The 14891-nt window shown below is 36.7% G+C and overlaps 2 protein-coding genes across 2 annotated transcripts; one reads left to right on the top strand and one right to left on the bottom strand.

The window, feature by feature from the left end:
* Positions 1–237: 237 nt before the first annotated feature.
* Positions 238–2936, top strand: LOC108670440 (mediator of RNA polymerase II transcription subunit 10). The gene is made up of 3 exons (XM_018157915.2): positions 238–384; positions 2090–2249; positions 2710–2936. The coding sequence occupies exons 1-3, from the start codon at positions 263–265 to the stop codon at positions 2830–2832; spliced, it is 405 nt and encodes a 134-aa protein (XP_018013404.1). The 5' UTR covers positions 238–262; the 3' UTR covers positions 2833–2936.
* A 688-nt stretch (positions 2937–3624) lies between these two features.
* On the bottom strand, positions 3625–14183 carry LOC108670439 (probable 26S proteasome non-ATPase regulatory subunit 3). The gene is made up of 10 exons (XM_018157914.2): positions 13917–14183; positions 10273–10423; positions 9603–9832; positions 7557–7677; positions 6814–6964; positions 5970–6173; positions 5597–5713; positions 4850–5038; positions 4291–4473; positions 3625–3798 (listed from the first exon to the last, which is right to left on the bottom strand). Exons 1-10 carry the CDS (start codon positions 14014–14016, stop codon positions 3721–3723), a joined length of 1524 nt encoding a protein of 507 aa, XP_018013403.1. The 5' UTR covers positions 14017–14183; the 3' UTR covers positions 3625–3720.
* Positions 14184–14891: the final 708 nt, after the last annotated feature.

The raw sequence follows: 14891 nt of genomic DNA, 5'->3' as shown, positions 1-14891 counted from the left end.
ACTAAAGTATTGAAAGTACTCTGAACAAATTTTTCTCAGATTTCAGGAAATTTGAGTACTTTGTTACACGAGGATTCAAAGGTTTTCTTTCAATAACAACTCAAGCCATAGATCTATTAATGTGGCTTGATAAATTATTTCATTGAAGAATTTATTCTAGCAATTCCATAATTTCCTGCAATGATTACATATTAATAAATGCCTTGACTTATTATTCACACTATTTAAATTGTATTTGATTTCCCACAGAAATTTTGCAGACATGTCTTCTTCTTTAGAGCAATTGGAAAATCATCTTGAAACATTCATTGAAAATGTCCGCCAGATTGGTATTCTCGTGAGTGACTTCCAACCACAGGGCCAGCAGGTTCTCAATCAGAAACTGTGAGTTACAAATTTTAAGTATGGTAGGGTAATATCTTAAACCTTTTGATTGATTACTTTTTATTCTCTATGACATTATTTTGACACCATTAGCTTCAAGAAATTTGTGTGCATCTCTATTGTTCATTTGTGTATTTTAAACTTTAAAAAAACAGGCTTAGATCATTGCTTTCCTGTACCTGAGATTGATTTTCATAGCACAAACATTAGAAATGTTAAGTGCTTCTGCTCTGGGTAAGCAAAATTGAAGATTTTAATTGTGAATTTGTAGTATATATCAAGTCTACTCATTAAATACATTGATCGGATTTTCATGAAAAATAGTGAGTTTTTCAAGTCCTTAGCAATTTTTAAACTGGAAAAATGAGGCATAGGTACTTTTTTGTAAATTTTTGCCTTAAAACTTGATAATATATTTATTTTTCGACATTAAATTAGGTTGAAAATCTGGACTCCAAAAATTAAATTCGAAAGACATCAGTGATAACTGAAGTTTAAGTTAATGGAGGTTTAATATTGCCTATTCTATTTCCTGCTGCCAAACTTCCAATTTAGCTCCTTGTGTTCATCTCACTTAGCCTTGAAAACTAAAGCTTACTTTACTTTACAGCATTCTCAACTACAAAATACCATACTCCATATGCCACTTAATTTTCTACCATTTAAACCTCTTACGTGCATCCAACCATTAAATAATTACATTCCATATAATTTATGTGTATTACATGAAGAAATGAAGGTTAGAATTTTATGATCACTCATAACACATTTCAGAGCGTTAGCTAATTCATTCAGTTGGTGATCATTCATTGATCACCATTGATCACAATGCTAATTCATTCAGTAGGCTGGGGGCTTGTTAGTTAGTTAAATAGTTATTGATATTAAAAATTAATATCAATAACTATTTACTATCATTGGTTATTGACATGAGCTGCAGATCATGTGTTGTGTAGGCAAGATAACAATGTTCTCCATCTGTTCTTATAAGCATTTTTCAGCAAAGTCATATCTAAAATTTACCTCATCTCTTCATTGTCCTGAGTCACGTAACATAGCCCAATGACGAGAATATCATCCTAATCCCTTCATGTTGTGTCAGCAAACTAGGGTCTATCTTCAAAAGTTTTTGAATACATTAATTTGTTATTGGTTATTTGTTTTATAAATGCAGATCATGATCTTTTGGGCCAAATAATACATACTTTGAATCTGCTAATCTTAAATAGTCATTTCCACTGCCATACCAACCCTGTATAAAAGTTCAAGCGTTACTTCATCACATGTGGCATATATATATTCTATATTTTATTTTTATATTCTTTCCATGCACTACGGTAGTGATTCAACATGACTTTATCACATGAATTATAATCAAAGCACAAATTCGCTTCTTTGAGAACAGTTTCCTTGTGCAACATCTTTCCCACTGACTTTGCATCATTTTTTAGTTTATTTCATTATTGTACTATCTCATGTACTCTGTATGGTTATTCTGTTAGTTTATTTACCATACTATCTAATGAACTCAGCATGGTTATTCTGTTAATTTATTTCATTATTATACTATCTCATGAACTCTGTATGGTTATTCTGTCAGTTTATTTAATTATTATACTATCTCATGAACTCTGTATGATTATTCTGTTAGTTTATTTAACTATCATACTATCTTATGAACTCTGTATGGTTATTCTGTGGGCAGACAAAACATGATCAGCAACATGCAGGAGATCGACAAGCTGAGATCGCCCGTGCAGGAGGTGCATGTGCCCCTGGAAGTGTTCGAGTACATTGATGGTGGCCGGAACCCGCAGCTCTACACCAAAGACTGCATGGAGAAAGCACTTGCTAAAAATGAACAGGTCAGAATCTTGTGGAAAATAATATGTTGTCTTCTCAAGACGATTTTGTGTTTGTTATTTCATTATCTGAACATGGAACTGGTAACATAGAAAAACAAGCAAAAACTTTTCCCATAAGGATTTTTCCTACCTGATGCTAATATACAGTGATTAATCAGCTGTGTTAAATTCCATTATTTTGGGATTGATTAAGCGATATAAGACAATACTATGGTTATTATGGTTGAGGGATTTTTCCATTAAGCCCCATTGTATCCATCATTGTTCGCAGTTTATCTTTGACCCAAGTTTATCGCAGACCAAACATCTTTGACGTAGCTGAAGATCTCACTCACCTCCGGCGCGAAATAGATAGCTATCTGAAGCGCTAGTAAATCTTCTACTACTACTACTTATCTTGAATCATGCACAGCTATTGACTGGGTCAATAAATCTAACGGTGTTGTCAATCGCTTGACAGGTCAACGGTCGGATCCAAAGCTACAAGGCGTTCAAAGCAGGACTTCTGGTGGAGCTGTCACACGTCTTCCCCAACGAGATGAACCGCTACAGAGCTGTCAGGGAGCTTTCTGATATTAATTAAACTCTACTTCAATCTTGAAAAATGCTATTTATATAATCGATCGGTGAAGGGAGAATTTTTAGCGCATTTTCTCATTTATGGAAAAAATGCACTATTGTGATCGCCATGTCCGTCTGTCTGTCCGTGACCTAAAGTTTTCGTCGACGAGAAAATGCGCTCTCTGTCACTCACTGCAGTGAGTACTGAGTTATATTTTGTTTTTACATTTGCCATAGGAATTAGGTAACTTTTCTTCAGTATTTTAAGTAAAAAGTTTCTAATAAATTAACTTCGTCTTAAGGTCCAGTTGTGCAAATAAATGTAGTCTAAGTTGCTAATTGTTACATAATCCTTCAGCGGGCTAGATGCCATACAGTCACTTACATCTTCTATTAGGCCCAGCGCTGCCCCCTGTTCGAGGCTACGTTATCATGATGCTGGTTATCGCTAATCGTCTGCCCATCGTTCGGTTAAAGCATCGCTCAAAAATTCGAAAGGAAAATTGTGGCTTAGACAATTGAATTGATTCTCTGTCGGTAATGCATATTGAAATGAATGCTTGATGAAATGAAATCAAATTTGAGTTAGTCTCCCATTCACTGCCACGTTCAAATTTTAAACTTTTTTTTTATCCTGAGCTAAGTGACCAAATTTTATGGATTCTTCAATTTCAATCAACTCCCGAAAAATTTCGCAAAATACGTAGAAGTAAATGTCTTGGAACAAGCCATAAACTATCGTATTGCCAGCAGATAACCATATTCCTAGTAGCAAAAAGTGTAACCACTGTGCGCATTAGCAATAAAACCAAGCTGAAAGAGGTAAATTTTACTATGCATTGACGTAATTGCCGTATCGGGGAAGAATGTAAGAGATAAGAAAGGACGAATGTTGCCGCCGTGTGCACGCTCAAGGGTAGCCGTCGTCTTCCTCTTCAGCCATCTCCTTGGCGAGCTCCAGGTCCTGCTGCTCCCTCTCACGACGCTCCTGGAAAATTAAATACTTTGTTAATTTTTTTTTCTGCTTCGTATTAAATTCCAGTCGCAGATGACTGACAGTTCGCTACACTTAGAATAATGTAAATAAATGAATCGATAAGGGAATGTAAAAAAATAATATTATTCCGTCCCAAGCAAGTAAGTTACCGGCGTATTGCAGTTGTACCAAATTTAGAGTAGACAATAGGGAGGAGGCCTTAAGGGAATTACGTTGTTATTAAATATAATATGGTAGACCCTGCCACGCTAGGGATCGGGGATTCTTGAGATCTAAGAATCTCATAATCAACTTACCGACTTAAATATTATTAATGAAATAATCGTTTAAACCTTCACTGCAGGCTTCAATTGCACGGCCTTCCTAAAATATACGAGTTTTACTTACCTTCCTTACTGCAGAAGTATAACTATCAATAGATCATTAATTATCTACACGTTACCGGCTGTTTACAGCCCAAATTTGTGTAGGGAGTCTGCTCACTTCTGCGCTCTCGAGATCCTTGTTGTAGGACTTAGGAGGATACCGCATGGCTTTGACGCTCTGGTTGTGGATGTCGAGGCAGAAGGCGATACGCTGGTGATACACGCCCTGCGGCTCCCGTGTGCAGTACACGTCCACCGTCTCCTTGCTCTGCATGTACCCAGCCTCGTGGTCGATCACCGCCTGCAAACACGATTGTGCATCCAGATTTGTTGATAAGAAATAAGCACATGGAGACTGCTTTATCTTTCGTATTTTCAACAAACGCTGATAATTTGTTGTTACAGTATTACATTTGTTGTTACAGTATTACGTACCCGCTCGTGTTGTGCTGTGATGCAAGTAACAATCAAACTGAACAGAACGAACTTTCAATCTGGCTATAATGGACGGTACACATAAAATTTGCCGTCAGCCATCAAACGATCGCAAAAAATCTTAGAAAATTTAGCAGTACGAAGAAATTGGTAGTATCATTCAATTTATAACACATATCAACGCTGTTGTCGTTACCCTGTCTGTGTCTACGTGTTGGTTGCCACCACTTCACGGCGCTCACCTCAATAACGCCGTCCCGGATCGCCTTGGCGACGATGAACTCGGCGTCCTCCCTGGAGTCGAGGGCGAGTTTTGCCGCCACGTCCTCCAGAGGGATCTTGGAGTAGCTGAGGGACACCGTGCGTAGGCCAGTCTTGATCACGTTGTGGCGCAGGCGGACGATCAGCATGAGCGTGTGGTCGTCCTGGAACTGTGAACACAACGCAACTCAAGTTATTGTTTTTAATATAATTCAAAGACTTGTGGTTACGGAAGCACCTCCCAGCCAGATCACTGTCAAAGTCAGCTCATGTTAGTCAAGTTGTGAGAAGTTCACCAACATTTCATTGCGTTTGGGAAGGCAATGCAAATGCATATTATGCGTCTGAAAACATAAAAAGAACGTTTCCACTAAAAACGTAATTATTAACAGCTGAAAAGCAATAGGAGCTAGCCTTAAATAGCGAAGATTTGTTATGAGAGCTACAAAATGAATCATGTTGAAGACCATGATCGCCACCAAATATCAAAACTCGAGATAAATTACAAAACCAACCCAACCAAATCCTAACAAATAAGAGTCTCACTTATTAGTGATAACCACAGTTTTGTGGTAATCAACTTGATTTATTGTTAAATTTTCTCACGTGTCAACTTCCGACCAGATAATGGAACTGTATACAAAAACCACCAATTTTCTACGTACTAAGCGGAGTGTTCTCTTGTTAAAATTCATTTCAGTTGACTGACCTTAGCATTGAAGTCTCACCTTTGCACGATGAGTGTCAAGGACCTTCTGAAAGCGCTGCAGGTTGCCGAGACGAACAGCTTGGGTCAGCTGCAGGTACGGAGCCAGGGCCATGCGAAGACCAGCTCCTCGGAACACCTGACATGATTGTAGGTTATCAAGATCTTTATTTATCAATTGTTATGTTTAATGTCTATCGCCCCATGATTGCTATCAAAATCAGGAATGCTGTCTTTGTTTTTCTATTCAAAGTAAATTCGTTATTCAAGTGGCCTAGACATACTTGTAATCACTTGCACATACAAAGGTCCTGGAATCGCAAAAACCCAAAGTTTTATCAATGCCAACGACGTTTTGATCAAATCTTGGTTCCCTCAACCTCAGCAATTCACACCTGTCTGTCAGGAATTTCTCCAAGCAGCAGCTGCACAACAACGCTCAGTTTTTGGACAGCCTGCGTGAAGCCTAGAGCTGCATGCTGCGTGGGGGCTTTACGCAGCGCTAATTGCAGCTGCGTGTGCGCGTTGGAATACTCCAAGCGAACAGCAGCAATGCGACCAGTGTAGTAGTGGAAGCGTGCCACCTCGTTGTTGTTTGCCTGTAATATGAGCATTTTATTGTAGCATGATTTTAAATATTTCACCGTGTAAAATGATAAGAGGGCCACAATGTCTCCTTTTTTCATGATTTGCTGAGGTCATTGATCAAATTTGGAGATTTTCTGTGGTAAATTCAACGCGATTACTGCGGTACCAAGATGAAAGAATGAATTGCGCCCAAATGTAAATTCAAGTGTGTGTGTAACCTGGCAGGAGTTGAGTGTGGACCTAATTAGATTGTGCGTTTCAGAGCCTTCCGGCATTTTCCTCAGTACATAATAATATGTATCGAATATGACACTGGAAATATTGTTCATCTACATCAAATTAATTACCGTATACAATGGCATCAATCAGTTTTGATGTAGTCGTTTGAAACTTCCATCTGTATCATTGACACCAACGTCATCTTTTATCCCGTCTTCACCAACAATTTACCATCACCATCTAACAAAAGCCATCACCAACAACTGACCCAGCAATCACGAACATCTGACTCAGCCATCACCAGCACATGACTCACACTCGCCAACAACTGACCCAGCCATCACCAACATCTATCCCAGCCATCACCAGTAACAGACCCGAGCAGTTATTGGTGGTCATGAACAGCCAACGATGTCATTGAGAGCAACTGACCTGCTGAGGGAACTCGATCTTGGCGATGAGTTTGTGTGCCTGGTCGTAGTGGTTGTAGTGCAGGTAGTTCCTCACGAGGCAGTTGATGAGCACCGCTTGTCCCTCGAAGTCTTTGCGCAAGATGGCAGCAGACAACCGCTGGTGCAGCAGCCTGCTCGTCGACATAATGGGTTAAAGTCAGGAACCACACCTTGTGTTTGGCAACTCCTATTAAACTCAATCTAATTTTATTCATAGAAGAAGCATGTTAGCGTAAGTATCACGGATACCAGCATAGATTACCCAACATAGTAAGTTGGATTCTATTTTGAGGAATCTCTTAAGGTAAAAAGCTCAACTAGAATTTTTCGTTAGTGATTGGATTCCTGCAGAAAATGTGTATGGAAACTAAAGAGCCAAGATATTTTAAAACTACAAAAAGCCCGTTGTTCATATGTCTTAGTGAGATACAAAACCAAACAAGCAAATTATTCATGACTTGATTTTCAAACAAAATGCTGCCGTTAAATAAATGTTTTTAAAAATTAATACATTCATAATATAATTAACTCGGTAAATTTTGACACATAACCATTTCTTAAAAGGATTTTCATATCATGCAAACTCAATTAATACAAAATACTTACACTGAAGGTATTAAACTATTAAAAATATAATTTATTTATTTCTTATTAATTTATTCACTTCTATAATTCTTTTATAGAAGTGAAACAGTATCAATTTACAACCCTCGTGTCACCCACCCACGAATGGAGTGCAGGGAGCCAGCGAGCTCATGCGTGCGGGAGTGATAGTAAACACAGCGGGCGGCCAGCAGGTCCAGTGACCTCCGTGGCTTGGCACACACTTTCACCATCAGCAGCTCTGTAAAACAAACTTACTAAGTAAAATAATTTGCATCAAGTATGAGTATTTACAGTCAATGTGCACAATTTATTTGGTCCAGTTCATATTTTTGCATACACGAAGGCAACTACACTACCAGTTTGACGTCTGCATAAATTTCATCAACATAATAATCTAGTAACAATTTGTCAACGTTACTGAGTTGGTTTGAAGCCTGCAAATAGATACAGACTGCTTGGGATACTTGTCAAGGATACTTGTCGCGTCAGTATAATCAGTATATTTATACAACACTTCTCTTTAACTTCAATTGTTATTGTTTGTTTGTGTGCTACAAATGTTATAATCGATATTTAACACACTTCTACCTCTTCAATCGACCTGAAATTTTGCACACTTGCATGAAGTTGGAGATATTATCTATTAAAAAAAATGTTAAAAATAATTTTTTATATTTTTTTTAAATAAAAAAATAAATTCATTGTACATTAGTTACCTACATCTGAGGCACTGGCCTCGTTAGAAGTCATGTCTTTTATAAGTACTTTTTAAACGCATATTATTAATGATGAAAACTGAAGTGAGGGAGCACTGAATTAAAAATGTTTATTATGCTCTCACCTTGGCATGCAAAAATTATACCTATCTAAAAATGGCAATTTGAAAAATTCTGTTATATTTTAAAAATAAGTTTTAATAAGTAACATGCTAATTTTAAGTTTGAATGGATTTTTTTCTTAATTAAAGTCTCTTGGGTTTGAAATTATTAACTGCATTTGGGATGACAGGATTTAGGATGATGGGATTTAGGATGACGGGACTTGAAATGACCGGACTTGGAATGGAAGGACTGGGAATGAAGGGACTGGGAATAATGGAATTCCAAAACTGCATACCATAGTGATCTATCCCGGTAATGCCCGGTTAACCAGCTAGTTTGTGTGTATTTGAATCGCCATTTAATATATTTGTGTATCACCATTCAAAATTTGAATTTTAAAACAATAATATGTATACGTTTAAAAATTACTTTTTAAAGACAACACTTCCAAAGAATCCAGTATCTCCAATCTTACAGATGTACAAAGAATTTCTCATCTAATTTTCAAAAATTAAAAAAATTAACTTTTCAATTTTTTTAATATATATAAATTTTTTTTTTTTAGATCAATTAGACAGGTAAAAGTGTGTCAAATATCAGTTATAAGATTTGTAGCTGACGAAATTATTTTTTCAATTTTTTAATATTGAAAAAAAAATTTTTACTTTTCAAAATCATTTATTTTGACATTTGATTCATGCATTGTCTCCAACTTTAAACAAGTATGCAAAATTTCAGATTGATAGGATAAGTAGAAGTGTGTTAAATTTCGATTACAAGATTTGTAGCAGACAGACAGACAGACAGACAGACAGACAAACAGACAAACAAGAAGTGAAGTTAAAGAGAAGTGTTGTAAAATACCAGGTAGCCCTGCATTACCCGGGATTGATACCTGCAATTTTAGAATTCCATCATCCCACATCCCAGCATTTTGAAACCGTAGAATTATGATAAAGTTAAATTAATGATAATTAAAGTAAGCCTATTTATATAATTTTACAAAGATTCCCGTATGACTCATTTAAAAATAAGAATAAAAAAATATTAAGCTTTTTGAATTTAATTTATCTAAACAAATATAAAAATCAAATGTCAAATTTTGATGCAATCTTTCCCTCCAGTTTTGCAATGTCTTACTATTCTCCCACTATAACAGCCCAAATATAGATAGAAGATTTTAACATAGTTGCTTCATGTAGAACTTTACTTCGAGAACCAAAACATAGTTAACATATTAGGCAATATTTAAAAAATTTCCGTTTTCAACATGGCTAAAAGCATTAATATGGAAGGTATTAGTGAGCATACAACGGCAGAATAAAGAGATAAGGTGACTCACCAGAACATTTAAGTGCCTCAGGATACTTCTTTGCATCAAGGAGCGTGAGCAGCACCAGCAGGTGGAGGTACACGTCTGTCTCCAGTAGCAGTGCTGGCTGAGACCGAGCTGTGCCACGCCCTTTCTCCCCTGCAGCAGGCTTCTCAGCAGGCACTCCATCCGAGCTCTCTGCATCCATGGGCTCATCAAGGAAGCTTATCAGCAACTCCCTCTCATTGCGATTCTCTGGCCTGGGTTAGGAAGTACAACATTAGGAAAAAATATTGCATCAATAATATTCAAATGAGCATTTATGGGAAACCTTAAGCAACGTGAATTTATGTTACAATTCTGTATGGCTCCTTAATTGAACTGTAAATTGTTGTATTCAAAGAAACAAATGTTGTAAGAAACCAGTGACCATTTCCCACCTGGTACACTCAACTGCATCTTATAAAAGCTGGTACTCTAACACTAGTTGCAAACCATAGCTTTTTATTACTAGTAATTCTTTCTAATCCCAAAAAATAGATATATTGACAGGCCCACATTGTTAGATTTCAACAAAAAGTTTTACTTAAAATTATGAGTTTATGACTGTCAGTCTTCACATGATACCAACACATGATATCCAACACATGATACCAATATGATTCTACTTCTTTCATTATAATAAGATCAGCACTCTCACCTAGCATAGTAGTGAGTGATGAGTTTCCTTAGTACCAAAGGGTTGGTTAGTTTACGACGAGTGGCAGGCAAGGCTCTCAAGACACGCAAGATGAATCTTGGTTCCTTGCTCGCCACACTTCGCTCAACCAGCTTTATTTGCTCCTTGATATCTGGAAGATAAAATTTCATTATAAATATTCGTCTTTAAGAGAATTCAATCATGCGGCCTCTACAATGAGCAAGAGAATTTCATGTTTGTGGCAGGTATTGTGCAAGAGAATTTCTTCATGTTTGTGGCAGGTATTGTGCAATACCAATTGTATCCAAGTGATTAAGTTTCCAAAATCTCAAGTTGTATTGAGCTGTGTTGACATTTCATGAGCAGTGATTATAATGTATGTCAAAACTGCACAATAATATAATTGCACAAAGCATGGTTAAATTATTTTTTGATTAGTTGTCTGAGCATATTTCTATAAAACTTTGCCTGCAAATATATAAGCCATTTAAGCATTTATTTATAGTGATGTTTTGCATGGCATACAAGTTGAATGGAATTATTTCAATTATGCCCAATTTACAGCAAAACATAGATAATCCTCTTGAATCTGTACTCATTAGCTGGAGCTCAGTTTAGGCAATTCTGCTACAGGTACAAAAATTGTATTACATCTTTATAGAAAGTAAAATTTTCAATATGAAATTGTACAGTAGTCCTGATATTGGTGTTATTCTAACTGCCTTCTAAATGACCATCTACATATGGAATTTAGGAGCGCACTAGCCGAAATAGGAGCACATGCCCTGGAAAAGAAGTGGGCACCCTGGCAGACTGCAGTACAGCCTTTCAACAATAAAAGCACTGTCATTTCCTTGACATATAATACTCTTGTAGTGCCTTTGAATTGCACCCCCACTCCCCATCCTCATGTATGGAGCACTCCAGCAGTGATGACACACCTAAGTGACTCCACATCAGGCACATCCTTGAGTGGAATTCCATCATTTTAAATACCTTCAAATGACCTATGAATACCTTCTAAATACCTTCAAATGACCTTCAGTACCTATGTAATTGAAGAGTGCAATGGCCAAAAATAGGAGCATGCACTTGCTCCTGACAGGGCTGAAAAAGTCCTATTTTTTCTGAAATATTGCGGCTCTAAAACCATATAACTTCAGTAAGTATGAAATCTCGCAGCTCTAATGTCCTGTATTTTTGTTTGATTGAAAAACAGCAGTTTGCACTTCGCAACTTGTTGTTTCAACATCCAAAATGTTTTCTTGATAATTGCGTAGTTTTGGTCATGTCAGAGTGGTCAGATTGCAACATTATGTGTTCAGTTGTCATTCAAGTGAAGAAAATATTAGTGTTGCTGTTTGATGATTGTTTTTAGAATAAAATTAGAGATTTGGAGTAACACGTTGACAGGACTTTGAAAATAAGCTTGCAGCTCATAAATGGCTTTCCATGGCAGAAATATGGAATTCACGGCTCAGCCTCAGAGGAATGGAATCATGGCTGGCAAACCAATAAAACCACAGCTTGAAAAATCCAAACGCGGCTCGCCAAGTAGATATATTTCATGCCTGGCTCCAATAAGATCGGGCTGGCCAAGTGCTCTGATAAGCGCAAACCGGCAGCAGTGGCAGCGCGCTTGCTTTTCCAATACAAGCAAGCATGCCGACAGTAGCAGCAATGGCAGCGCGCTCACAGGATTGGCGTGAGGAATTTTCAATATGTTTGGAAACTCACAGCCCGATTGCGCACTTTTGTTAACAATTAGAAAGGTGGTAATATAGCTGACGGGAATCTTGTGGTTCTGGAAATGGCGGGAAAGTTCTAGTTGCAGCCATAGTGACATACCACAGATTTTTTGGAAGTCACCTAAGTCCCAACACCTGCAACCATAGTGGCAAAGCAGAAAGTTTTTTAGACTCTCCCTCAAGTTCATTTTTGAGTCCTATGAGTAGACAAGCAAAGTATCATGGATACCAGCCAGGTTTCATACAGTGGCAATAGTCGTTGGAATTTCAGCGACTTTTGCTAAAGTTATCGACCAATTTTCTTTACTTTACAACGACTTTCGAGCTAAAATAATAGGTCATTTATCTTTTTCAACGACTGCCAACTAATGGGACTCTTCCACAATAAACTTATGACGACTGCCAACAAGCGACTTAGCGAGACCCGACAAGATACGACTGCGGTACTGACTAAAACCCGGTATTCTGGTGATTGAGTATTTAAAACTGAGTAAGCAGTTCTGGATAAGAGTAAGGTGTGACCTCCGTATTTCAGGGTAAGCTTGCATTTGTTTACGCACAATATTTACGGTGAGGTGAAGCGGTGAATTCGTTAGTAAAGAAACCTAAGAGGCTAAGAAGGCACCGCTGGTTTAAAAAATTAAACCATTAATGCGTTATCTGTTAGGTGTTTGTTGTATATAAAGAATATTATGTACATAGACTTAAGGTTATCTCATTATTAACGACTAGTGTTTTCATTGTTAAGTTATCGAACTACTGAAGAAACCTATCGACTATCGACTGCATAAATCCTATCGACTATCGACTGGCATGCGGTTGTTCAACGACCAGATGACCTTGAGATAAATTTTACAACGACTCTCGTGCCACACTATGAAACCTGGGATACCAGCATTATCATACATAAGAAATTGGTTTAAATCTTGAGTAAATGAGGAAATTAAAAATGAACTGATTCTAAAAAATCTCTGGTTTGTCACTATGCCTGCAACAACCAGGGTTGGTGATTTTTTTTTCTTTTTAATGAAAAAAAAATAAAAAATCAATATTTTTTTTTTTTATTCATTTGATTATTTCATTTTTTCAGCTTTTTTGTCTTTTTTGAAATGTTATTTTTTACATTGCAATTAGCCTACTAACAATAACAGTATATGGATGGCTAAAAAGGGCAGTTATTGCCTTCAAGAATGGCCTTATTATTGGCCAAGGTGGTGAACTGGTGATTACCACTTTGGGACTTTTGGGTAAACAATTATTGATAAGTCTATTCATTAGCTTTGTAAAATTTGTAGCTATGGAGCAAGGTAACGAGCTAAATATTCACCATTTAACTGGCTTCAATATACAACAACACTTCAGGAATGCAGATCTTCTAAACATTGATTACTATGGTTGCAGTCCTAAAGGGAGATGTTTTCCATGCTTGCGCACTCAAATAGGAGCAAAATGGCCAAGGTGGATCTAAATGACCATAAAATTCATAGAATTCTACCATTTGACCACTAATCTGCAATTCTAAGGAAAATTAAGATAATGGCCCATTTTCATCAGCAATTTTTTAAATCACCCTGAGGCCTGATAATAGGCTAATCAATTTTTACCTTTGCTCTTTTACTTATTTTGCCCCGCATTAGAGATTTGATTGAAAAATTTAAAAACTCAATATCTAAATTAGGTAGGTATATGCTAAAATAACTATCCAAGCTGAATGATCTGAACCAAAATTGGCAAAATGAGTAGTAATTTTTTTTTCAATTAGATATGAAATTACAACTTGCAAGATTACAGTAAAACCTAAACGTTAAAAAGTTTTCACTCAGGCTGACCAAGTTTTTTTATTAGTAATGTTTAGTCTTAAACATTCGTCATTCACAAAAGGGAAAAAAAACATACCCTCTGTAATTACGGTAACTTCGTCTTTTTTCTCCACTTCCTCTTCTGTGTCTTTTTCTTTTGTTTCAGTGGTCGAAACGTCCATCACTTCAACCGTCATTGCGAAGATGAAAAGAAAAACCTTTGCAATCAAATCTAACACAAGCAAAGAAAATACTTAGTGGTCAGTGACAATTTGCTAGTATAAACTTCACGAACACAAGCACAAGAGTAACAACTAACAAGGCTAAATTTTCCTTGCCTTGGTATGACTGTCACTTTTACAGAGATCCGCATTTTTTAAATAATGGAAAAATCTGTTTCGCTATTTTTATATTAAATCATCGTGGTATCAAATTTTTTGTGGTAAAATTTAAGCAAAAGAGTTCGCCGTCTACTGTTAGTTCTTATTAACCCATTCATTAACATACTTTATGTAGGAAATAAACATTTCAAACGAGTAGGTACATTTTCATATATATAACCAAATAAATTGTGAAAAAATTGGGATATCTTCGAAAATAAATCAGGTTATGACCCAACTACACAAGTTCTAAGTTATCACTCTTTGAAAAAATGCCCAATTTTTGTAAAATTTATCACAACTTACACAAATTTATGGCGATGTATAATTTAAAATAAGTATCATAACAATAAATATAGTAAAGCGGTTTCAGTGTTGATTAGGCAATGTTGGCCTGCTGGCAATTCTTAACTACCTTGATACCTTGCTGATTTCAACCGTAATTTTCACAGCTAATTGCGGGTCTCGACGTCTTGAACCGCCAACTTGCTGCTCAAATCTTGGAGATCTTAACCACTTCAGGGAGAGCAGCCATGCACCACCTATTTTGTGCACAAATCAGCCCTGAATATAACGTTTAGCATATTTTCGTAAGCCCGCCAATCAGCCGTGTATCTGCTCGGCCGTCAGTAAGCAGCCCATGAGATCATCGTGTTTTAAATCAAATTAAATGTCTAGAGTTGTGCAGAATT

Source organism: Hyalella azteca, unplaced genomic scaffold (assembly GCF_000764305.2).
Source record: "Hyalella azteca isolate HAZT.00-mixed unplaced genomic scaffold, Hazt_2.0.2 contig10944, whole genome shotgun sequence".
NCBI classification, from domain to species: Eukaryota; Metazoa; Arthropoda; class Malacostraca; order Amphipoda; family Hyalellidae; genus Hyalella; species Hyalella azteca.
The sequence above is the reverse complement of the archived record's forward strand: the minus strand, read 5'-3'. Positions and strand labels throughout refer to the sequence as shown.

Bases quoted from the DNA above. Each gene is read 5' to 3' on its own strand.
- LOC108670440 (XM_018157915.2), top strand. From the start codon at position 263: ATGTCTTCTTCTTTAGAGCAATTGGAAAATCATCTTGAAACATTCATT. The intron at 385-2,089 runs GTGAGTTACAAA...TTCTGTGGGCAG, and splicing joins CAGGTTCTCAATCAGAAACT to ACAAAACATGATCAGCAACA. The intron at 2,250-2,709 runs GTCAGAATCTTG...ATCGCTTGACAG, and splicing joins CACTTGCTAAAAATGAACAG to GTCAACGGTCGGATCCAAAG.
- LOC108670439 (XM_018157914.2), bottom strand. From the start codon at position 14,016: ATGACGGTTGAAGTGATGGACGTTTCGACCACTGAAACAAAAGAAAAA. The intron at 5,714-5,969 runs GTGTGAATTGCT...CAATCATGTCAG, and splicing joins GAGAAATTCCTGACAGACAG to GTGTTCCGAGGAGCTGGTCT. The intron at 4,474-4,849 runs GTGAGCGCCGTG...TCGTGTTTGCAG, and splicing joins TCCGGGACGGCGTTATTGAG to GCGGTGATCGACCACGAGGC.